This window comes from Prinia subflava, chromosome 11 (genome assembly GCF_021018805.1).
Source record: "Prinia subflava isolate CZ2003 ecotype Zambia chromosome 11, Cam_Psub_1.2, whole genome shotgun sequence".
Classification (NCBI taxonomy): Eukaryota; Metazoa; Chordata; class Aves; order Passeriformes; family Cisticolidae; genus Prinia; species Prinia subflava.
In genome coordinates, this window is record NC_086257.1 from 8,528,603 (window position 1) to 8,552,949 (window position 24,347).

General features: G+C 40.0%; 1 protein-coding gene across 1 annotated transcript in view; it reads right to left on the reverse strand.

Annotated features, from left to right (window-relative positions):
- Window positions 1-1,531: 1,531 nt before the first annotated feature.
- Window positions 1,532-24,347, reverse strand: part of FARSB (phenylalanyl-tRNA synthetase subunit beta) — a 37,252-nt gene continuing 14,436 nt past the window's right edge. Inside the window, exons 14-17 of the mRNA XM_063408319.1 lie at window positions 24,094-24,186; window positions 21,891-22,008; window positions 16,503-16,655; window positions 1,532-1,810 (exon numbers count right to left, since the gene is read on the reverse strand). Of these exons, the coding sequence (XP_063264389.1) occupies window positions 1,659-1,810; window positions 16,503-16,655; window positions 21,891-22,008; window positions 24,094-24,186 (516 nt within the window). The 3' untranslated portion in view covers window positions 1,532-1,658. The remainder of the gene's footprint in view (window positions 1,811-16,502; window positions 16,656-21,890; window positions 22,009-24,093; window positions 24,187-24,347) is intronic.

Here is a 24,347-nt window from a genome sequence, read left to right on the forward strand (position 1 = left end):
AAACGCCAAGCTGCCTAATCCCCTGGGAGGTTTAAAATGTGAGCTGCAGTTTTCTCACTCTCCGTGGGCACTGGAGTCAGTCGTGCAATGTATGGCAATAGCGATATTCTCATTTCACGTCTGTCATGCAGAGATAATTAAAATCTACACTTCCATCTGAGGGGAACCGTAGGGTTTCCAGATGCGTAACTGTAGTGCATATTTCATACTGGATTATCACTTGTACCAAAAAGCCTTGCCTGTTGCCTTCCCACCTGTTGAGATTATTGATGGGGCTGCCATTGAAAAGCCCTCGTGGGCCCAGTGATAGGGGTCTGTGCAGCTCGTAAAACCACAAGTTTACCTCCCCACTGCACATCTCTCTGCTCAGTGGGGCAGTCATCGTGGCACTCTTCTCCAGCAACTCCCAGATGTCCACTCTTGGACAGCCCCTGCCAGCTCTCACAGCAGAAAGGAGCCACAGTGGCCTAACACTCAATACTGGCTGCTGTTAGCCTGCAGCATTAGCAATGGTTATAATATTGCAAAGGAGGGACAGCTTCACAAGCCTGCCAGTCAAGAGCAGCTTCAGTGTGCTGAGCTGACCACCCACTTGGTGACATTCCTGCAGAGAGGAAGGACTGGGCATCACTGTGCTGGATGGAGCTTCTCAGTTTCAGAGAGAGCAGAGGCACAATGCACCAAGCTGTGACACAACTGCTGCCAGAAAGCCACCTAGAAGAAAAAGCCTGACCCATGAGAGGTTCTCATGTCCTGGCAGGGGTAGAACTGCCAGAAAAGTAACCCTGCCCAAAAGCTGCGTGGTGCTGCTGCACAGCTGGGGTCCAGAAAGCCCTGGTGGGGCTGGGAGTGCAGCGGGCCCACGCTCACTTCTGCAGACAAACATGCCAGCCTCAGGCAGACAAAGGCTTTGATAGTTTTCTGCTACTCATGCAAAACACCACTGGCATATGCTCTTAAATGCACTTCCCCATTTGGTTTGGAGCTTCAAAAACCTCCAGGCTGACATCAACAATGAAAAAAATTTAATTCCACCCCCTCTCCTTTCTGAATTTAGAATGATAAAGGACCAACAGTTATGTCTGGAGCAGGGAGGCAGATATTACACACATCTTGCTTACAAAATAGCTCTGGTTTTCATGAAACAAGTTTATTTTCCTCCCCCAGCCATTGATGAGCACATGACAACCGTATAGAATAAAAGCTCAACTCCTTAGTTCTGCTCACATTCACTCAACATTTGCTCTAATCAATTATCTTATTTCATGCAGTAAGAAAAGAATGAGATTCCTGTTATGCAGCCATAATCAGTTACAGTATGAAGCTGTGTCTGTGGAACATTTCTGATTTTGAAAACTAATCATGTGCTCTGCCATTACATTTCTCTTGTAAAACACTGGGCTTTGACCCAACTTGTTTCTTCCCCCCTGCCCTTTGAAAACACTGAGGGCACAGCCTAGTCCGAGATCCCACATTCCTCCCCTGCAGAAGCCAGCCAGATTGCACTGTAAAGAACACATTTACTCAGGGAGACAGGATCTGTTTTCCTGGTTTATTGGAACATAAAAGCATCGGCGGATGTCCCCTGGGAGGCAGACAAAAGAGGAGAGGGTGCTGCATGTGACAGCGGGCAGCTGGCGGAGGATAAAATCCCATCTTCACACGAAGGGCTCAATATTGATCTCTAGGACAGAGCAAGGCATGGTGAGCTCAAACTTGGTGATAACATCAGGGTGCACGACTCCAAGTTTCCCAATGCTTTGCCCTTTGGCAAAGACCTCAGCACAGCGACCAGGAAAGAAAGCAGTGCCTGTGAAGAAAGTGAGAGAAAAATCAATATTTCTTTGGGCCGGAGGAGTCAATAGGCATTTAACGTGCAGAACAAAGCTCTCAGTATTAAACGGTTCTCTGTGCTGAGATGCTCAGAAGGGGCTCTCACATTCTTGCATTAAGAGTTGTCATGATTGATAGAGAATGAGAAAACACTGAGTTAAAAATAAAATGTAAAGCCCAAAGCGTGGGCATTTTTCATACACCAATTGTTTTGACTAAGTTCCTCCTGCAATAGAAATTAGCACAGTTGAGTCAGAGGGCTACTGAAATTAAGAACCTTTGCAGCCTTTAGGCTATTTAACATCTGAATGTCTCCCACCTTAGTCTGTTTAAAGAAATAAAGCTTGCTGTCATCTAAAGGGTAAGTAGGCATGTCACCCTTGATTGCCTGTCACATAATTAAAAACAACCTGCATTCCTCATCTGGAGAACTTTTCAAGCAGTTTCCTATATACCATAAAACTGTGAAACAATGAACAGTCAAAGAAAGTCAAAGATCATCTTCCTCTTACCTCAAACCAAGTCCCAATTTTTAAATGTTACATGGAAGTTTTTTCCTAAAAAAGTAGTTAAACTTGCCATGAAGAACTTGGAGTAGCTGTGCAGACTTTTTCATGGAAAGGCTTTCCTACCTGGAAACTTCCCAGTGTGTGCTGGGTCTACCAGCACTATGTTCAAACTTGTCTATTGCAACTAAATTTGCAATTTTTTGGTCTCTGTCCTGAAGTGAGTGGCATTTTTATCTGATAGCCCTTCTAAAGACAAACCCAAAGCAGACCAGCTCCTTCTGAAAGCATCTCCTCCTGAACCAGTGTGTGGAAGCAAGGCACAGTGTGTGGGACATCCTGTGAGCAGTGCTGCAGACAATGCTGTGACATCAAAGGGGGATAGGATGAAACAAGGCCACTGAATCCTACAGATTCTGAATCCTCAGAAAGCTCCTACACCCTGTTTTTAATGCTGCTGCCTTTAATGTCCTCTGCAAAAGGATCACAAGAATTTCCTGACAGCAACTTACTCTCTGGTTGCACCAAATGCTACTTAATGTTCAGGATCAGCCCAGGATATTTTACTGGGTGTACAAGGAGTTACTTAAAAAGGCAGTAATGTCCTAATGAACCTCAAACCTCAGGAATATTTTCATGATACTCTGATCACTAGTGGTCAAGCCCAGAGATATTAGCTCCCCAGTGGAAATAATTCATTGAAGAAGTGTCTCCTATGAGGTTTGGAGCTGTAACTTGCAGCTACAAGAACAGCAATTAGGGCTTTTTCTTGCCCGAGTTGCTGCAAGTACAAATTAACTTCAATGTCCACTCAATTTTGGCTACCTTGTGAAATCTGACCACAGTAGTAAAAGACCACAGTAACATTACTTAAAGGCTGTTTTAAAAATATACAGAAACAGAATCTTTTAAATTATCCAGTTCCAGTCTTAGCTACAAGCACAAACCAACTACTTACAGTGGATGTACAACAGTGAAATTACCTCACCCTGAATGCTACTGGCACATGACTCCAGTCAAAGAGACACTTGCCACTGCCAGGCTGAACTATTCAAAACAAGATGAAACAAATTTAGAAAAGAGTCAAATGTCACACATACAGATCACTCTGCAGATTGTGGGTGAAAACATAACCTAAAAATAAAGTTGCCTTTGACTTAGTGGTAAAGGCTTTCCTATTTGTAAATAAAGCTGGTATTGTACCAAAGATGTGAGCAGCACACAGAGACTTTCTTTTAGACCCCTGACTGTAAGCTTGAACTGGCACAAGAGCAAGAACCAAGCAGAAGTTCATAACGTTGGTGTGGTACCCCACTATAAATCTCTAGGAAAAAAAAGCTTTGACAATAGGGTCAGTTTAAAAGCTGTGAGTCTGACTTGTCTGTTCTTCTGAGCTTCCTTCTGTGTAGTCTTGGGAAAGTTATTTTATCTTCTTGCAGATCTAGACCCAGATATGTCATGAGACTTAACTGTTTCTAAACTTGTCGATATCTGATGGGGTCTAAAATAATACTTTACTCAGTCAATCTAACCAGGGCAGTTTCCCAGATCTGTGCCACTTCCCATTGTGTGAAACAATGCTGTTTTCATACACAACAAATGCTCTGCTATCCATCACCAGTTGTTGGTCTCCCAGTCCCAGTGAGTTCCAAATATGCTGCTCTAGGCTATGGGTTAGACACTGAGCAGAATTTTCCATCTCATGCAGCAACTGATGCTGGACCATGATGTTACTTTTTTTTTGCACTTCCTTGCAGCAAAGAGAGAAATATATAATTAATATCAAGGGGGAACATTTAGGTCCCCAAAGTGCAGGAAATGGGACCTTCAAACAACATCTCAGTTTCTAGTTAAGCTGACCCTGAAATGCTGCCTGCTTCACAGGGCAGTCACCAGTGTGCCCCATGCTCTGCAGACAAGGCAGTTGCAGGGCACAAGTTCTGTGGCTGGAAAAGATCAGACAATTAAGCATGTAAAAATGAAAGAACCTGTTAAAATCTTTAGAGCCCCCATCTGTCCAGCCAACACATGGCTCTTGCACCAACGAAACACGAGCTGAGAAACAGGTTTACAGAGAGTTTATGAACTCTGGTTAATAATGGAACTATTATCATGGTAATTGGCTGCACTACAGAATGCTTCAAAGTATATTCCTGCCTGCCAAAAGGGCCTCCAGACTGCATCCCACAGGGGGATCTAAAGCCTTCCTCATCTTAGTGACTCTTCCTTTCACCACACAGGTGGTAAGGGAAGGAGACTGGCTCACACATTGCACTGGGTGGTGCTGCTCCATGTGCCTCTGCTGTGGAAGCAGAACTTGGAGCAAATGTAAATTCCAGGTTAAAAAATCCAGACATTGAAAGAGAAGCAAACAAGGGGGAAAAACCCTCAAAAGAAACATGAAAAACCTGAGCAGAAAGGGGTAAAGACAGACAAGCATTTGCAGCTGGGGTAGGGCTTTGACTGAGGGACCAACCACAAGCACAAAAGGAGACCTGAGCTAGAGGAACCTGCTGTGCTGGGGCACGACACGGGCTGCAGGAGGACCTGAGGAACCCATGGAGACAGCAGCAAACCAGGAGGATTGTCAAAATAACCAGGAAACAAAGGTAAGGACTCTTTTCATCCTAGTTTGTGTGTTTCTGGTGTTACCAAGTAAATAGTAATGATGGTTAGGATTTGCAGCTGTTACAGACTGGGCAGTGCTATGTGACTTCACCTCTTGAAGTAAAGGAAAAGCTTCAGAGTGAGAGTGAAGGCTGCATGAAAGACACGTGCTGAAGCTACTTGCACACAGGGGAAATGGGCAAGAAGTGCACACACTGTTACCTTGTTTAAGTCACACCAGAAGGGGAAGCCTAGCACTCTTAAGCTTCACTAAAGCCTTGATGTCAAAAAGTCTTTCCAGAATCACTGGCAGCTTTTGAACAGGAATTCACCATAGTTTGTCCTGCCTGTCTGTGCAGCATCACCCAAGAATAGCATTGTTATGAAGAGCATGGTCTTCCTCAAGGAACTGTCCCAAGTCAGGGAGCCACAAAAGCACACCTGGAGGCCCCACTCTGAGCAGGTGTATTAGGAAGGGATTGTGTTTGCTGCTGGTGCAATTATCATGAAAGGCTACTGCTCTTGAAGGTCCAACTGGTTGGTTCTACCATCAACTACACTGAGAGTCAAAATTCATTTAAAAATTGTAGTTTACTGTACCTTCTGTTTTAAGGATAACAGGTTTATCCCTCTTGACACAGTAAATCCTGTCCGCTCTGCACACAAATAAACTTCATAAACTTCACCTTGGAATCTAGTCAGAGATTGTATTGTCCTTGCTGATAGAGACCCAGACAATGCCAGAGGAAGCCTGAAGGTTTGGCAGTGGAAATCCACCTCATAATATGTCAGGTGTGTAAGTGGTAGTTAGGAGAAGGGGTGGGGTGAAATTGTATACGTGTTCCTAAAGCAGGAATGCCAAAGCCAGCCCTGTCTTATGCTGACACACTACACGCAAGGGAAAGACAAAAGCTACTTCTCGTGGCTGCAAGTAAGAATTTAATTTCTAATGTTCAGTGATGTAGAAGTAATACCTTTAATTAAAGCTTCTGTAGCATGTCCTCAAAATCCGTAATTGCCTTTCTGTATTCAGGCAACGGGGCCACTTTGATTGCTTTGGGGTAATTCTTTGGCCAATAATCCAACAGAGCATGTAGTCTTTAACACATTTTCTGGCTAATTGACCCTCAAAGAGCTCTGAGTCCCCTGCACTCTTTGTTGTCAAACACCTTGCACAGTTTCTTTTCTTTACCTTACTCTCTCTTCCTTTCAAAAAGAAATAGATTAAAGTTGTATTATAGGCCAGCAGTTGCACTAAGCCTTCAAACCCACTTGTTTGTTCCTGTAATTTGAAGAAACACTGGAAGCTGAAGGTTAAGAAGGTAACGGAGCAGAGCTTATCTGGCCTCAGTAGCCTTTCATCTTAATTCTCCTCCCTTCAGCGACTCCAGCTGCCCTTTCACTACCTCATCCCCACTCACCTGGGGAACTATTTTGCTGTGCTACCCTGGATGCTACACTGGATGCAGTTTAGTTTTGTGAGGTCAGATGTTAGGTTTAAGATCAAGCTCTTCCGAATTTTGACCAATTCCATTTTTTGGCAGAAAATGCAAATCAAATGCAGAGTCAGGGGGCACCATCAGCCCAGGCAGTGTGTTAAAAGGCAGCCCCCTCTTTCTGCCCTACACAGCACAGAATGGCTCCTTATGCAAAACAACAGCAACCTCAAAGTCAGAGCTTGTCATGGAATGATTTATCTTCTTAAAATGACAGATATCTCAAATCTTGCATGATTTTTGGAACATACTGAGAGACCAATTGTTCTCATAAATTGCACATTGTCAGCAGTTCTTCTCCCTTATATTTCAAGCCCCCCAAAATCCCCATACTTTGGGATCAGTGGGATATTTGTCAACTTTAGTCTCTTGATTTTTAAATCCTGACTAAAGCTGTGCCACGACTGCCATTTCCCCAGACCACACCTAACTGTAGTGACACACCAGGAAATTCAAATTAGTACAATTAAATTTAAGGCATGTGCCTTAATTACCCCTCTCAAGAAAATAACTAACACTTGACAAAAATCACAGAATCAGTATCTGTGTGATGTGAATGACTATGTCCTTGTCTAAAGGGCACCTTTCATTCTGATCTCTTCCTCTGTTTTGCCAAAAGCCTCCTCATACAGGGCATAGCAGAGGAGGTTAAAGTGACAATCAATTATTTACCTGGACTGCTACACTGGATATCCAAAAATAGAGTTGAATATTAGAGTCCTTGTGCAGACAATAAGGCTGGGAACATGGAGAATCATCCACAGGTCTGCAGTGGGCAGTCAGTAAATCATCTTCTCCTATTACAACTAAGTCAATGGCTGAGTTTCCATAAATTTGTATTTCACGGAGGGTGTGAGGAAAATTATCTCATAAGAAGCCTCACATACAACCCTATAAGCTGGATTTGTTTTTCATTCTTGCTGTGGAGTGTCCCAGGAGCTTTAACAGAGGTTGTTTGGTGCTGCTGGATGTCAGAAAGTGGTTCAAGGCACCTCTTTATTCACCTCTGTTATCCTCAGGATTACAGCAGCCTCAGACATTTAAAATTATCTGGGTTACAGGACTGTGTTCCTGCCTTTTCTAATGGAAGGTAATACTTGGGTGGATGCTGAGGCTAAGGAATGCAGATATTTTGCATCACTGATCTGGGTAACAGCATTTCTCTTATTCAGTGCTGGGGTTCTCTTATCAAATACTGCATGTAGAAAAAAGTTAAGCAAAAAACCTAGAAAGAAATGTATCAAACTCCATGTATTTCTCTAGAAATCAGTATTTGTGTATAAAGCTCAAAAATTTGCCTTTGTGGGGCAGTTGTGAGAAACAGCAACTCTTCACTGGAGCTTAGTTGCTTTGCAGAGTTACCATTACATAGCTAATCTTTGCTATTAGGCTGGTTTATCTGATTTATCCAGATTTATCTGAAATGTTATACTTTGTCTTAAAAGTCACAAACCTAAGCTGATATCATGTCACAGCTATTTTGTCTATAAAACTAAGGAATTCCTAATCCCAAATAAAGCTCGTTTTTTTTTTTTTTTAAAAAAAGCCTTGCTATTTCACTTAAATTAGAGAACATAAACCTTTGAATATTAAAAAAAATAATTGTGTTCCATGAGTGTTTTTATCACTCTTTGGATATCTAAAGGAATGATTCATCCTTGCAAACATCAGAATCTGTCAGAAACTAGGAAACAATAAACCATATGCTTTCTGGAGGGGTATAACATCCTCTGTGTGTGCACAGCAAGGCAGCAGGTTTTAGCTTGTTAGGCTCTGCTTTCATACAGGCATTAGGGAGTAACAAGAAGCAGCACTAAGCCAGGCTGCAAGTCTACTTTAGTGTGTCACATTTGGTTTGCATGTTGTTTCATCACCATGTCCCAGACCAAGCTGCCCTCCTCTCCCAGTGACTTGACTGGGGTAACCCAGAGCCACCCGACTGTTCTGCTTTCACAGCTCCCCCATTTCATGCCTCTCAGTAAACAAACTGCCATGGAATTGTGTACCATAAACAATGAATCTCAGCAGCCACTGCAACTGTTCATCATTTAGTTTTGGCCACCAAGGCTCATGTTGCAAAGCAATGCCTCGTGGCTGAAGCACACAGTGGCTCCAGCAGGAACAGAAATGCCTGAGCTGAGGGTGAGCTCAGCATTTCTCTGTGTATCTGCTCTTTTCTAACACATGCACCACTAGCAAAGATCAAGTCAGTTCCTCCACCATGGGCAACAGGTATCTTTGGAGCCTGCATTCACACTGATCTAAACATTTGAGCCAATACCTTGCAGATTCATGTTTAAAATGTTATTGCAGAAATAAAAAGAAAAAAGGAGATTAAATGTGAAGCTCCACCCTCCTGCCTTCATATCAAAGTTGAAAAATCACACCGGACTGGAGAACTGCTGAACTATAAAATATAAAACTGGCATGCTCACATTTGGTGGCATTGATATCAGTATGGCAGTGAAAATGAAAGGAGATCAGGCTCAGTTTGCCTCCAGCCACAGCAGGATGAGCAGATGAGGATGGAATAGAAGGATGGAGCTCTGAGGACAGGCCACAGCATTTCTTCATGATAATCCAGATAACTGGATATTTCTTCAGATAATCCAGAACTGCCCCTCAGTGCTTAAATCACTGCCCCTGCACCCTGAGAAAGGAGCTGTGCTAATGCTGCTCTTTCTGCTACTGCCTTGGATGAATCATTTTTTTATAAAGAAGGCCTTGCAATATTGAAAATATAGTTGATGATTAAGAAATCATTTTCTATTTAAAAATGTAAAAGTTAGAAGTTACCTAAATCTATAATTATACAATCCAAAGCTGTGCCAGACATTTAAAATTCTTGATGGAAGGAAGACTTTTATCTGTTAAGACTTGTTATAATGTGAGATTAAAAAAAATAGTTGCCTTTGGGGGGCAAAACCAAAGGAATTAAACTCTGCAGAGGCCTCTGCAGTAAAGGAACAGCAGAAGAGCAAAGAGTTGTCAGGGAGAAGACATTGACATCTTGAGCTCAAGGAACATAAATGCCAGTCAATTAGATGGTTCTGGTTGGCAAAAACTGACAGAAAATGAAACCCCTTAACTGGCAGGAGAAATGCTACTACTCCTTGGAGCACGCCAAACCTGTCAGAATAAAATGCAATGGAAAGAAAAATATTGTAATCTTTAATAGTTAATACTTGCAAAAAGAGGCACTAGAAGACAGCTTGACACTAGAAGATTGCTTGTGTCTTTTTCCAAATTGAATTGACACCTTTCCTCACATGATTTTTGCAGTTGCCATAGATTTTTTTTTCCCCCCTCCCACTATAGAACACATACTTCTAAATGAGTCAATTAAAAGGAGTTTCTCTTCTAAAATAATCTTCTGGATTTGAGAAACGAATACTTTCTTTGTTCTCTAATTGAATTCTTTTATTTCATATGTGGGGGAAAAAAAAGTGTGTCAAACATAATTTGGTGATGAAAGTTTAAAAGACAAAGAAGTCTAAGCCTGTCAAACCTTTTATTATCCCATGCTGGGCTAAAATAATACACTTTAACTCACACACCTTTTTGGGGATAAGGGTTGATACTTGAAGGGTGTCGAGAAGGAACATTAAAGAAGTTTCAGAGAAGAGCTGAAATGACCACAGGAATGGAAAAAGCCCTTCTCAAACTCACTTCTGAGAGCCTCTTTTTCATACTAAAAACCAACAGTATAACACAAAGCTAATGAAAATGAGACCTATTTCTAAAATCAGACTCTGGTTTTTACCACAAATTCTGTGCTGCTTGACCTACCTGCATCACTTCCAACACAAAGACACCTCTGAGGTGTCCAGTGCCAGAGTGTGCTGCCAAATTTTGATAAACCACGTTTATCTGGAGATACTCCAAATACTGTAGACTCCCACTTTGCCTACATCAATAATATAGGCAACTCTCCTGTTTCCTATTTTTCCTGGGTACTTTCTTGGGTATTAATGCAGTTAAAATCAAATTTGAGGCATTAACACCGGAGTGAGAAGATACATGACAGAACAGAAATAAGCTTGGCATAAATTTATAGGGATTTAGTTCCTATAAATCTGCAGACCTGTATTACAGAAAGGAAAGAGAGACCAGAGATAACAGACAATTAAAGGGACATTAAGCAAGCAGCCACACCCACTTTATTAGATAATTTAATGCAATTTGGAGTTGCTAGAACTGTCTTTCTTCATGTAACTAAGTTCCCTTGATGCTACAGAAAAATCAGTTCAAGAGAAAAGGATGAGAAATTAATTAGATCTGAAAGTAGTGGCCAACACTGGAAAAGCAACAAGAGCCTAGTGACAAACATTCAAGTTTGCAAGATTTATAATTAAGCCATTTTAATGATCGGTGCTGGCATTCCTGAAACTTCTTGCAGAATTAGGGTAATACATTTAAAAGTACTGAATTTGGTCAGGTTTTTTAAAAAAACCTCATCTGTTCTTACCTCTCACTATTAAATCATTAAGCTGTCTGGGAGGTAGAGAGGGACTAAACACAGAAACAGGAGTGGAAGAACTATTTATTTGATAAATGAGAACTAGCAGTTTCACAAAAAGAGGAACATTTTGGCCAAAACCCTATCTATATTTAGTGCTGAAGTGAATGTGGTCAAAAATCAGAAAGTTCCTCTGACAAAAATGAGAGAAATAATTTGCACTTCAGAAAATGTGATTAATAACAGTGGCTGAAATTCATCAAGAACTGAAAAAATTACGAAAGAATAATTACTGGCTGCAGAACAGACAACACTGAAAAAAGACTTAAGAATATTGGAAACAAATTGTATGTAGAGTATTTTAATTTACTAACAAGCCTGGCTAAAGAGACATACGTGTTATAAGTTTTTAATAAATATTTCTTTTCATCTGGGGTGGGGAGAGGCATTGTTGAGTAGAGTAAGGTGTTGTCCAGTCCACTGAAAAAAAGAATATGTCTGGTTACATCTACCAGGATTAGGATGTTTCTAAAACACCAGGAGTCTCAGACATCAGAATTGTGGTGCAATTCTCAGAGCAAGTATCCTACCTGCCCCTGTTAACCTGGAGTTACAATGCTGGGAATTCAGCAGTAGCAGAAAAATGTTCATGTGCTGCCAGTATTCCAAGGTGGATGATCTCAGCTGATCCTCAGTGATAACAATTGTGGGGAATTGGCAAAAGTGAAACTAACAGGAGTGGAATATACAGTGATGTGTTTTATTAAGAATGGATGTTTTCAAATAAATGGGATTATCTACCAACTTGCAATTTGAAAGCCTATGCAATGGCACCTGTAAGAATGGCAGTTAAGTGAACTAAGAATTGCCTGATACCTCCCAGCATGTTAGAAATTGTATCTGGAGGCCTGGCAAAACTGGCACATTTCCTTTAGTTATCTATGAGTAAATAGACAATTATTGACATTTGTGACCAATGCAGTGGCTGCCAAGACAGGCAGCTGAAAGGCCAGGATTGCCATTAGGAGCAATCAAGCTACAATTTCTTAAAATAAGGCAGGCATTAATAATGCCAAGCTCAATATGAGCACTAAACATCTGCATATAGTTCAGTCTCCCAATTTAAGCTGATCACTAGAGATAGATGCTGCAGTTCAATTCCACACCTCTAACTTGGAATTAGTCCCAGATTTCCCTCCTCTTGTCTTGTGAATTGAGGTTCACGGTCTAAATCTTCTTTTAAAGTTGTTTATTGTGTAATGATTACTATAAAAGCCAATGTTTACTGATGTTCTTAGTTATGGAGATAACTATTACACCTCTAATTTCACAGCTAAACCTTACTAAATGGGAAGCTATTACTATGATTTACTGTGGAATTAAAATTTTCTACACTTTACCACACCTTTCATTTAATTAAATAAGGGCAGTAAAAAGAAGGGAGTGCAACTTCTTCTGGTTTTTTTTTGAAGGACAACTGTCAGTTACTGAATGAAGCAAGAGTTAGTATGCATTTATTATATTCACATTCACGTTGAACACAAACAGGCTGACTTACCAGCTTTGCTAGGCTGGTCATTACCTTAAAAGAATGAATGGCGTGAGCGTTTAGTTAAAAAAATAAATTGATAAATTCAAGAGTTAGCCGAAATCCCTGAGAATCAATAGTGTAGAAAAAGGAAGCTCATGTCACAAGCTGGTTCTCTTTAGGAGTTGCTTGTTTTCCTGAGATTGCTATCTCAATTTTGTCATGGAGGACAGGGAGGCAGACAGGAGCTGTAGCCATGCACAGATTCCCTGCAACATTTTCTGTGAACCTGTCAAGTTGTTTCATTTTGATAAAACAGGGATATTCCCTTTTCAAAGAGTCTGTGCTCAGTTAAATTCCATGTGTAAAGTATGGAGAGTCCTGAAAGGTGATGCAAAATCAGGCGTTTCTTCCTTAAATAAGGGACTCTCAAATGTTACATTAGGAGCAAAGATAATTACACCTTCCACTTCACACCACTCCTTTGAAGACTGTGATATATAATCCACTGTCAGGATTTCCTAAGCCCTTCTTTATTCTTTTCACCCTAAGTAAGGCTTTACTATGGACCCAAACCCCATGATTAACATCACCTCCTGTGATTGTTGTCCTCATTTCTGGAAGAAAATTGTCATCCCAGCTGGTCATGCAAAAGCACAAGATGATTAAAATATTGCAGAAAACATACCCATTCCTGATTAAAACTTGAAATTAAGAATATCTTCCAATATAATATTAATAATGCCTCTAGTTTTCAGTTCAAGGGAACTGAAACCAATGAAAGCAAACTAAAAATTAAATAATTTCATGAAATTACCTGAAAACAGATAACTAAATTTGATGTCTCTTTCCACCTGTATTTTTGTGTTTTAAAAACTATTTGCTTACCTTCTAATCATACACATGCATACTGATACTTCCATTTTATTAATGGTATGGAATGGTTAAGTCTCAAAAATTTTATGCTTTTTTTATTATGGAGCACATACAAGTTTGAGGATTGATCATATCTTTTTTGATCTATATTTGATTATGGATGCCTGTGCCATAAAACAAAGGGAAAAACCAGAATGCTTTTCTAGGCCAGGATTCACTGTCAAAAAGCTAATTCTGTGCATTTTAAAGCAGTGGGGAGCATTTCAGACTTCTGTCTTTAAAACTTTAATTTTGTATGTTCAGTGGTAATAAGAAAACAAAAAGGTTCCATAGTAACTTTTAAGAAAGTGGAAAGCACTGAGCGTCAAATGTATGTTGAAATCCTCAAATTCAGTCACTCAAAAGCTTCTCTTCCTTAAGGCTGCTCTAAACTGCTCTTCTCCATTTATTACCTGGCTCAGATTACACCAAAGCACAGTGCAAAGGCCAGGGGAACATCACAATTTCACCCATATTTTCTAGCATCTGTACTTTCTTCCCAGGTGTTGCTGGAGAGGCAAAACCACTCTGACCTTAAGGTCAAATCACAGGGCACTTAGGTGTTGGCAGAACAGAAGGAGCTCAAATAACCATCATTGCACAGATGGACCAAGCAGGACCACAGCACAGGCATTTCAAAATGTCAAATATGTGCCCAACACATCTCTATCTATTCTCTGCTGCTCATTTAAAGCCAGATTGTATTCCCTGTGTTGGTTTTCAATAATCAGTGGAACTATTTTAATCAGTTACACAAGGAGTAAAAACAACTGGCCTGAACCCTACCTTTACTCTGTGTTGCTCACTGGCCTCAAGCTTTGTTTAAGATTATGGACAGAGACAGTACCTCTAAATCTCTCTAAACCAGAGCCCTGGGATAAACCCATTTCTCGCTGTACAAATCTGTAATTTGGCACAGGCAATAAAACAGCTTCGTGCAGATGCCTCTAAAAATCTGTGCCATGTGTAATGTCCTGATTTCAAACCTCTGAAGTAACTGGCACTGCTCTGATGAATTATTTCAGTATCCTGAGGTCTCTCTAAGATGTTACAGGGTACCTTTGTTTCACTGAGCAGTTACCTTACTCCCTCATCTGCTGCTTGCAACTCTCTCACACATGCTTAATTGACAAATCGTGACGCAACTTTAAAAAAAAACCCAAAAATAACAAACAAATGAGCAAACCAACCCCTAAAAAAACCAAACCAAAATTCTCCAAGTTACTCTGACTTCCAACTATCTCTGCAGTGAAGGTCTCAAGCTAAGCTGGTGCAGTGACACTGCATTTGCTACGGCACCAGAGTATCAGCCATCTGCATTGATAGCAAGGTTAAATTCCAATGTCAAGACAACTGCAAGGAATCCGTGTGCCATCCCAGGAGAGTTTCTGAATCACTGCTGAAACAAAGTAGTAGGTTTTTTGTTTTTTGTTTTTTTTTTTTTGCTAAGACCAAAAACCACAAACTGCTTGTAATATACTGCATGTGACAAAGCATAATCCACCCTCTGCACTAAATGTGTCATGGAATAATGTCATGGGAATGCAGGGATTTTGAGTGAGCATTGTAAATCTCACAGCATCACGAACACTGAGCAGCACTAATATCTAGAAATAACTTCTTCCCTGTGTTAGATTATTTTTGAGCTCTTTTTCCAGTTTTTTTGAAATCAGCTGTCATGTTACAACACAGAATATAAAACATTTGCAAGTATTTTTCAGTAAAGTAAAGTAAACTGTTGTTACGTTTATTCAAAAACCAGCTACAGAAGAGTTTTGACTAGGAATAGAACATTTCAGTTTGACTTCAATGGCAGCTGAGTACCCAACTCCCAGAGGCTCTTCCTATCTCCCCACTACCACACCCCCCTTCCAAACAAGAGGCTTTGCTATCACTTGTTCTGTGCTTGATAGAACTAGAACCAGAAATATAATTGTTTAAACATTCTTCTGGTCAAGCTGGGAATCCTAATTACATTATTCTAACAAACCCACTGAGAGTCTGCCCAAATAATACTGAGCAAAACAGTACTTTCTCAAAAAAAGCAGGGCAAGAAAAGCATCCATATGTCTGACACAAGTGTGCACTGAAGTGCCACGACATTGCTTAGCTCAAGTGTTCTGTTTGGCATCTTGGCAGCACGCTGCAGACCAGGGAGACACCTCACAAACTTTCATTGAAGTTCTGTGAACAGGAGAGTTAGGTCAGGCTGCCAGGGGCCCTGTGCCAGTGCCACTGTTCCAGGGAGTGCAGAATGGAGGCTTCTTCAAGCTGAATCAGTCTGAGCAGTGTCTCCCATCTCTGACCACCACTGCATGACATGTTAGTAGAATGATAGCTGGAATCCCTGCAGCCATGATTCTCTATTCACTATTTTCTACACTGTTATTTTAGGGAGCAGAATAGACGAGTTGCTGGTGCTGCTCTCTTCCATCAACCTGTATTCTTGCCATGAAGGAATCAGGTCAGCCTACTTGCCTTCTCTCTTGCATGCACAGGCACATACACAGAGGAGAGCCTGCACTTAAGGATGTTATTTTTAATTCATGCACAGCTCACCCTGTACGGAGAAGGAAGAGGGCTGTTATACAACTATCTAAGCAGCAGGGTCAGTCTCAAAGACAGCAGCTCTTTGAATGGAAGATATATAAGGCATATATCTTCACATGAATGTATAAATAAAAGGTACCTATAAAAGAAAAGCTATAGATAATGCTAGAAACCAAAAGACAAGGTGTAAGAAGTTGCCTTTTCCAGGCTCTGTTAGCCAAGGAGAATACAGTGGGTGTCTGGTATACTCATCTGCTCAGTGAATTCCTATGTACCCTTGCCATCAGCAGATTAAATCATTACAAACAGTCCATGAAGCTCAGGGCATATGCTATATTATAAGTTCCATTAAAAAGCTGTGAACTCACAAACTTCATTAAGCTACTCAGGACAGCTCACAGAAAGACAGCAATCCCATTTTACCATCAGTGAATGCAGACAGTGTCTTTTCACTATCATTCCATCATGCTGCAGTATGACAGCACATATGATGATATTAATCCTTAGTCCCAACTGCTGAGAACAACCAGAAATTCTCCTCAGATTGCAGAGGAACATTTAAGTTCCACAACAACCTCTGCTGCACACTGTAGTTCATTCTTCCTTACCTTCAGCTGCCTTGATGGTGTAGCCATTCTCTTCATTTGGTGGTACTTCCAAGACCTGCATGATCCTGTCCAGCAAACCGTGGATGATCTCAAAGCCTGGGCTTTTGTTGTAATAAATTGCACAGAGATGTCTGTAGTTTCTTGCCCCTACATCTGCAGAAGAAGGAACCAATTATGTTACCTGGGAAACTCTACCACACTTCTAACTAACCTTGCCTTTTGCATTACTTTTCTCCTGCTGCCCTGCAAGGCACTTGGGGCTGAAAGCAGAAATAAGTGTGTAAAATGGCTTCTCTGACAGACCTGTCATGTAGCCTGAGGAAATAAGGGAATTTCTTTAACCCACTGGGCCCTCACAGTCAGAAATGTATAGAAAGATTTAAAGTACCCTACGCCCTGAGCAGGAAAGAGAGCTGTTATATACAGTATCCTGTATGCAATGAGGTACCAAGCGTAAAGCTAAGTGAGTGTTAAAGGACTTTGAAACACACAAGCCAAAATGCAAATACCTAGTAGGCATGGAGAAGCTTGTGATGCTGGTGGGAAAGCTAAATATTTATAGAACTCAGCTGTAGAACAACTACCAGGAAAAAACAACCAGCCCACAACCTGAAATGAGTGTAAAAATGTTAGCATGGCAGTCTGTGAAAAGATCTTAATTCACAAAGGTTCCCAAATCACAAGTGATGCTTTCTGGGATCATCTTGGACATCCCTGCAACCAAGTGATTATGAAAAATGTGCTATAAATGCACAAACCCAAGACTGTGACATAAGTATCTCCCACTGTGGACAATTCCTTCAGTCAAACCCCTCCCTTATGCCTCCTGACATCATTGATTTCAGCAAAATATGTTTCCCTTTTTTTCAAGATTTTCAGAATGAGTATGTAGCAGCATGTTTTCACATTTGTACCTTGAGGCTACCTGCAATGCACACTGTCTAGGACTAGTGTGACTTTTGAGGCTTTACTCATCAAGGGCTTCAGCATTTTGATCAAGTCAACAGGAACCAAGCTCAAAGAAACAAAAAAGGAAGGGGTTTTTCAGGCAGCATAGAGTTAAGCAGTAAAACTTCTTCAGCACAGGATTTTGTGGATGCCAGGAGTTTACATAGCTCTGAGGAGGCAGATGGAGTCCATAGCTGATAAATCCACTATTTCTTATTACAAAGAGCCACATTTATTCTGTGAAGTCCCTGAGCTACTCCTGGCCATAGAGCAGGGGAGCCCTCTGGCAGCATCATCCGCTTCCACCTCAGAAGCTCTCCTGCTTCTGCCCTGACAAGCACTTCTAGCAGGAATTGCAGTCAGAGCATTAACATCTACCACACGAGAAATTATTGCTCCAACTAAACATTTAATGATAAAAAATCTGTCAGGAACTAAACAGGAAAGCATTTATCAAGTGACCAGAAATACACATTTAGAACAGACAGTAAAACACTGGAGCAGAGCCTACACACAAGATGAAAGCTCAGTGTTTTGAGACAGAAGTCATTCAAAACTTTGAGGGCAGCTACTTGGTATCAACAGCTGCAAGTTCTCTCATCAGTCACTGAAAGCTGAAATTACTGTAATTTGTCACTCAACATTTTTTCCTGTTATTATAATAATGTGCAATAATTAATATTTAAATATTTAATATTTAAATATTAAATAATGTTGGAGAATCCAATCCTGAAGTTAAAATGGCAACACAGGAAAATAGAGGCTACAGGGAAAATATCAATAAATGCAGAGTCTGTTTTGGGTATGAGCACTCTGGCTGCTTTAGAGGTCTGTGTGTCACATGTGTCTCTGCTTCCCAGTTCTACTAACATACTAACAAGTAGCACAGTCATAGACAGTCAACAATTTATTTTCATGTTATACTGAGCAACAGAACAGAAAAAAAATTATCTTCCCTAAGACAGCATGCTATTTGGGCTGGAAGTTCAGTAGAATGGTTTCCTTTTTTTTTTTTTTTTTTTATGGTAGCAGATTTTGTGACAACTATCTGAATTTTAATTTAATTATGATTAAGAACGTCAGTGGTGCCTTCAGATCAGAGTTATTAATTAAAGCATCAGAAATAAACATACACAACATTTTTTATACCTCACGTTTTCAATTTTAGGAATCTTTGGTACAGGAAAGGTGGTTTTTTTTCAAGTGTTATAAAACTTACTTATTTACAGAGTTCTATCACAACAGAGGAAGTTCATTCACTACAAGTGATAGGAAAGAAAAAAGATATTGGGAATTGTAGGCAAAAGCTGGCAGATGTTAGAAATGCTTTAGTTCTTTATGAGTCACTTAAGAGCTCTCATGTCATGCCATGAAACATTTCTATTTTTCAAGTGAGCTTGCCAAGTATGTCAACCTAAATTATACATAAATATATATATATGTGTGTGTGTGTATGTATTTCTGAGACTTCAAAGCACTTCCTGGGGATGCTGCTGAAAAACAATCCAAAGGATGGGCAGCTGCTCAGGACTATGTGAGCCAAAGAATGCAGAGGCAGATAAAGTAATGTTGTACACTGTTCCCTTCCAAATTAGAGCTGCTTCAAGAAAATTACCTGGTGATCTGAAAAGGGACACCTGCTCATCCAAACTTGTCTTTTAGCCTCCCAAACTATTTTCTGCAGATAACCAACAGTTCCAGGCAGTTGGAAATATGCTTCAAAAGGTGGCAGCAGCTGTATTCACAGATGATGAAAATTGTGCTAAATGTGTACTACCATAAGCTTGCCAGATTCTCCAAGATCACTGGTCAGAGGTGATACTCTAATGGATTAATTTGTTTTGTTGTGATGAGAGAAAGAGTATTCTCTCTGAGGCCTGGTGGTAAAGGTGCTGATTTATACCCTGAACTAGTGTAACTATCCTACAGAAGTGATTACCTACAAATTACCCACACAAATGCTCTGCAACATATTCAAAACCAGCACGTTTCCCTCTGCCCTGAGAAAAAACTTTTTTTGCTCAGATTTGGTTCCATTTAGTTATATTAAATGTGCCACACGTTTTGCTAATTTAATACATCAAAACTTTGTTAGGTAAGTCTGAAGAGAAATATGTTCTGTTCACCATGGTAAGCACAAGTTCTGTGTAAGAAGGTACTTTGCTAAAACCCAGCATGTTTGAAAGAGCTAGGTTCATTCACACACGGGTGACTGCAAGATACCATTTCAAATACAGTTCATGTCAGTACTCTTTTGACCCACACTTTTGAAATTATTAATTGGAAATTCTGCATGCCAAGATCATGAAATAATAAAATTAAATTAAGTCAGTCTGATGACATAAGCCCTGTGCAGGAAATCTCATTCCATATGTGAGAGGACAACTCCACATTTTTCAATGTTTGCAGTTGCCTTTCTCCCTCCCCCATCCCTCCAAATTGTTTATTAGGCAAGTTTAATTTTGGAAGTCAATTTGGGGAAGACGGTAGTGATTCTAAACACAACATTAAACCCCATTCTGTTCACAGTCTGTTAGGCTCAGTCCATGAGAGGGCTGCCCAAGAGCAGACAGCACAAAGCTGCTGCCCTGAAGTCTTTATCTGCTGCAACGATTCCCATCAAAATTAAGTACACCACAAAATCATTCTTTATAAAACTGCTAAGCTGCCATCCACATAAATGAAAGCTTTCAAGAGCTGCACTTGACAAACATGAAATAAAAGTAACAATTTAACTCACAAATTTTGTAACGTCAGAGTAAATGTGCTCCTTAGTCCAAGATAAACAGCCCCACTCTTGGTTCTGAAGAATGCTGATGCTATTCTGCCATCTGTCCCACGTTTTGTGCATTCTAGCTAACTGCAAGTCCAACAAGGAATGAGCTGCACCACCAAACTGTCTGTATTTAATAAAAAAGAGCCTACATGGTTTGCTAAAACTGCTTGTTTTGCTTGGCAAGGCTCTTTTTTCCTTCAAAAAAGAAAAAAGGTAATCTACCAATTAAATTCATCACCAAAGCAATTTACTTGCCATTTTGTTTAGGCCTTATATAAACCTTTGTTTTGCAGATCCCAGATACTTTAAACACAACACTAAGATCTGAAACCAGATAATGAAACAACAGAACCACTGCTACCACTGAATTTAAAGTAATGTCAGCCTTTTTACTGAGGCAAAACTCCATTCAACTCCTCCGAAACGTTGTAGCTTGGGCACTTCTTTTTCTCTCAATATATCATAGAGAAAGACACAAATCAGTAAAATTTAAGCAAATTTTTAACATTTAAAAATCTGTTTTTACAGTTCATTTTACTGTGATATATTTTTCCATATAAAGACAATTTGAAAATTCGATCATATACAATAAAATCAGTGCAAAGAGGCCCCAAAACACAGGAAGGATTTCACTGAAGCTTTTGGAAAGTGAACGAGCTGCTTTGCCTGTTCCATGTACAACAATTAAGGGTTCAGAACAACTCCAAAGCAGCCATGCTTTCTTAGCATAGCTGGATGAAGTGGAAAGATAAGGACAATATTTTTATTAATGAGACAGGAAACTTTATACTGTGGAGCTTTTTATCTATGGATACAGTTTTTTACACAGACTTGCTCCATTCTCTACTCTCTATCTCTGCTACCAATCTCATTCCTTGTATTGGTTATCAGCTTCCCAGAAAATAATTTGGGAGAACAAATACAATCCTGTTTAAAGATGATAGAAAAGGGATTCATGTTGAGACACATTGACCCCAAAATCTTCCTCTGAATAACTGCTCTCTGGGATAGAATCTGCCTGTAAATAAAACCTGCTTTTCCCAGGCTTGAGACATTCTGCTTTGCAGCTGGCACAGCCCTGCACATCACTGAGACTGCAGTGCTCTAAACAGGCTCTAGAACTGTAACAGCAGCATGCCTTTGGTATTTCTGCTTTCCAGGGTTTGTGCCACTTGCAAATACTACCAGCAGGTAGTTACTCTGATGAGATACATCCCTGATAAGAATATTAATTATATTCCTGATAAGAATACAAGGGAGTACAAGATTAAGAGCAAGAAAAACAGGGCACATCAACACAAGCAATTTACAGCAGATTATTTTTTGGTGCAAAATCGTCTTGTGTTTATGCTTGCAGTTTTGTAGTATCTGTGATAGATTTTAAGGAATAATCAGATGCCTAAAAATAGTTGCAGTGTATCTCCTTGCACTTTTGAGAGAGCATCCAAAATGAACAATGTTTCCAGCCACTCCAAAATCCAGCCTGTAAACCAAGCTCTTAAATCTTGTGCTGTGCACATTAATACAAAACCCCATTGTAGTTTGGAATGACTACTATTATGGAAATGCCTATTTTAAAGGAAATACAGATTTACTTACTATTACCACTTGGTATGTAAACGTATTTCCATGATCAAAGATTCTGAGGAACCTTCTCTGCTTACCTCTACTAGGATCTTTTACTACAATGTCAGAAATCTCAAAGAGTTTGAGAGGCAAGGGCATCTTTCTGTTGGCAGCAATAGTTTTCAGCAGCCCAGGAAGGAGGGTTGTACGTGCCACCTGCAGGACAAACAGAGATGCTGCAAGTCAAATCCCTTCCAGAATATCCCATTTTCTTTTTTTTGTCTTGTCCATTTGTAACAAGGATTTAAAAGTAGTCAAGTGTAAATATTGCACTTATCTCTTATTTTTAAGCAACTTTGATTTAGAATTACTAAACCCAAAAATGTACATTCTCTGCATGTTCTATATACTGCATTTTCTCAAAGAGTTTATATGTGAGTTTAAGAACTGGTACCACTTTACAGGTGACTGAGTTGCAGTGTAGGGTAGAAAAATAATATAGAAAGTGAAAAATTCCCATAAATTTACACTCACACACAAGGCAAATTCTAAGTGCAGTTTTGGAAATACCAAGTGTTATCTAAAATGTTATATTTATACTACAGGAAAATGCAATGTAATATTCAGTCATGGACACCTGAAATCTATGGAAAATGTGTTCAGAGAACCAAGCAAGAGACAATCACACCTGGGAATGTATCTGTAAGAACAGTAACATTTCCTGTGTTCTCCATTCAATTACTTCCTTTGAACTGCATCTTTGTTATTTGTCAAACTAGAAGAGTCTGATTCAGTGAATCTAATGTGAGAGGGTTGGCAGTGACTGTCTGCTCCTTGGCTGCAGGTTAAAAGTCCCCATGTGCTCAGCCACAGTTACTCCTTATGCTTGGTCATGCAGATTTCTATTTATTCTGCTTTTCTTAACCAAGGAGGAGTTCTAGCTGCACACTCAGTGTCTAGGATGGGCCCTGGCATCATCCTGCCCTTCCCTTGCTGGCAGAGGACAGGGGATGGGGAGTCATATTGAGAATCTCATCCCAGCTACCATCTAAAGCTGAAAGTTTATAGTGCATCACAAAGAGCAAGCCTTTCCCATTTTCAGGGAGGCCTGCAGATTTTAAAAGATTGAAGCTATTTTTGCCACAAGGAATTATCTATCCAATAATAACTCTGCTTAGCAGCACTGCTACTGCAAAGGCCTGCAGTGTTGCAAGAACAGGAGTCTGAAATTGTGTCTGGCTGGAGGGGCTGCCACGTTTTCTCTTTTTGTTCACACATCATTGTTTGTTGGGGGTACATTCTATATTGCTCACTGTAATCACCATGCTAAATGACAGAAATGAACAAGTGGTAATGGTCTAAACAGGTTCCAACAGTGTCTTGCATGACTGCTTATTTGTGGTACCAAATAAAAGGTGGTAAAATTTCTGCTCTTCAATCTCAGAGCAGCAGAAGACTGTCATCAATATTAGAGATAAGATCTAGGAATGTATTTCAGAAACTCAGAGAACTCAGATGTACTGAAAGTCTTAAGGAAAAACATGACAAATTACAAAATATTAATACCTAACAGACTCCTGAAACTTTTCAAAACCTTTCTGAAGTAAGTTTACCTCTGTATTCCTAGGCTAGAAAGAAAAAAAAAAGGGGCCTCTAAATTTATGTTCCTTGTAAACTAAAGAAGGCATCTTTAAAAAACCAACAACATTCTTGAAAAGAAATACAAAACCAATGGGTACACTCCTTGGCATTTTCAGAATTGTTCAGAATACCATACTTGAGCTGTCACTTTCAGCTCTAGCTAAGATCAAATGATCTAGAAAAGAGTATTAAAATACTTCAAGAGCACCACAGAATTAAAAATAAAAACAAACCAAACCAAGAGGAATAATGACCAATATTTTTAAAAAAACCAACTCAAATGTTTCCTACCCAAAGCTCAGGAAGTTTAGAGATTGCCAAGTCTAATAGTTCCTTCTATGTTGAATAGGCTTTCTAGATGAGGGAGTTGATCACCTATCTGGGATTTTCTGCAATAAGACTGCTCAGTTTTGCCACATTCTGCCACACAGAGCATGGTACTTTGTTTTCTTGAAAACCTGACAGTATTTCACACCAGAAGAGAGATTTCTCAGTGCAGTGACTGAACATGACACTTTCAGCACATTCAATATACACAAGCTCTTTAATGCACGAAACGCAGCTTATAGTTAATAAATTTTATTTCCTGTAGGTTCCTTTCTCTCCTTTTTCAATACAGCATCCATGATAATATTGCTTTCAAAGTGTAAATGATCTCACCTGAAATTCTGCCGTTTTGGGGTTTGCTATGCGCACGGCGTTTGTCGCAGAGATGTCCATGCCAAGTTTATCTGCAATATCTTCTTGAGAACACTGAAAATGAGACAAAAACCCATCAAGGTCAAGTAGTTAAAACAGACAGTAAGCCAGTGATGAAATTTGGTATCAAGAGTGAACAATGGAATTGTAGCACTGCCCTGTAATATATCCTCTCACACATAACACTCATAATACAAATTAAGCCCTAGTCTTTA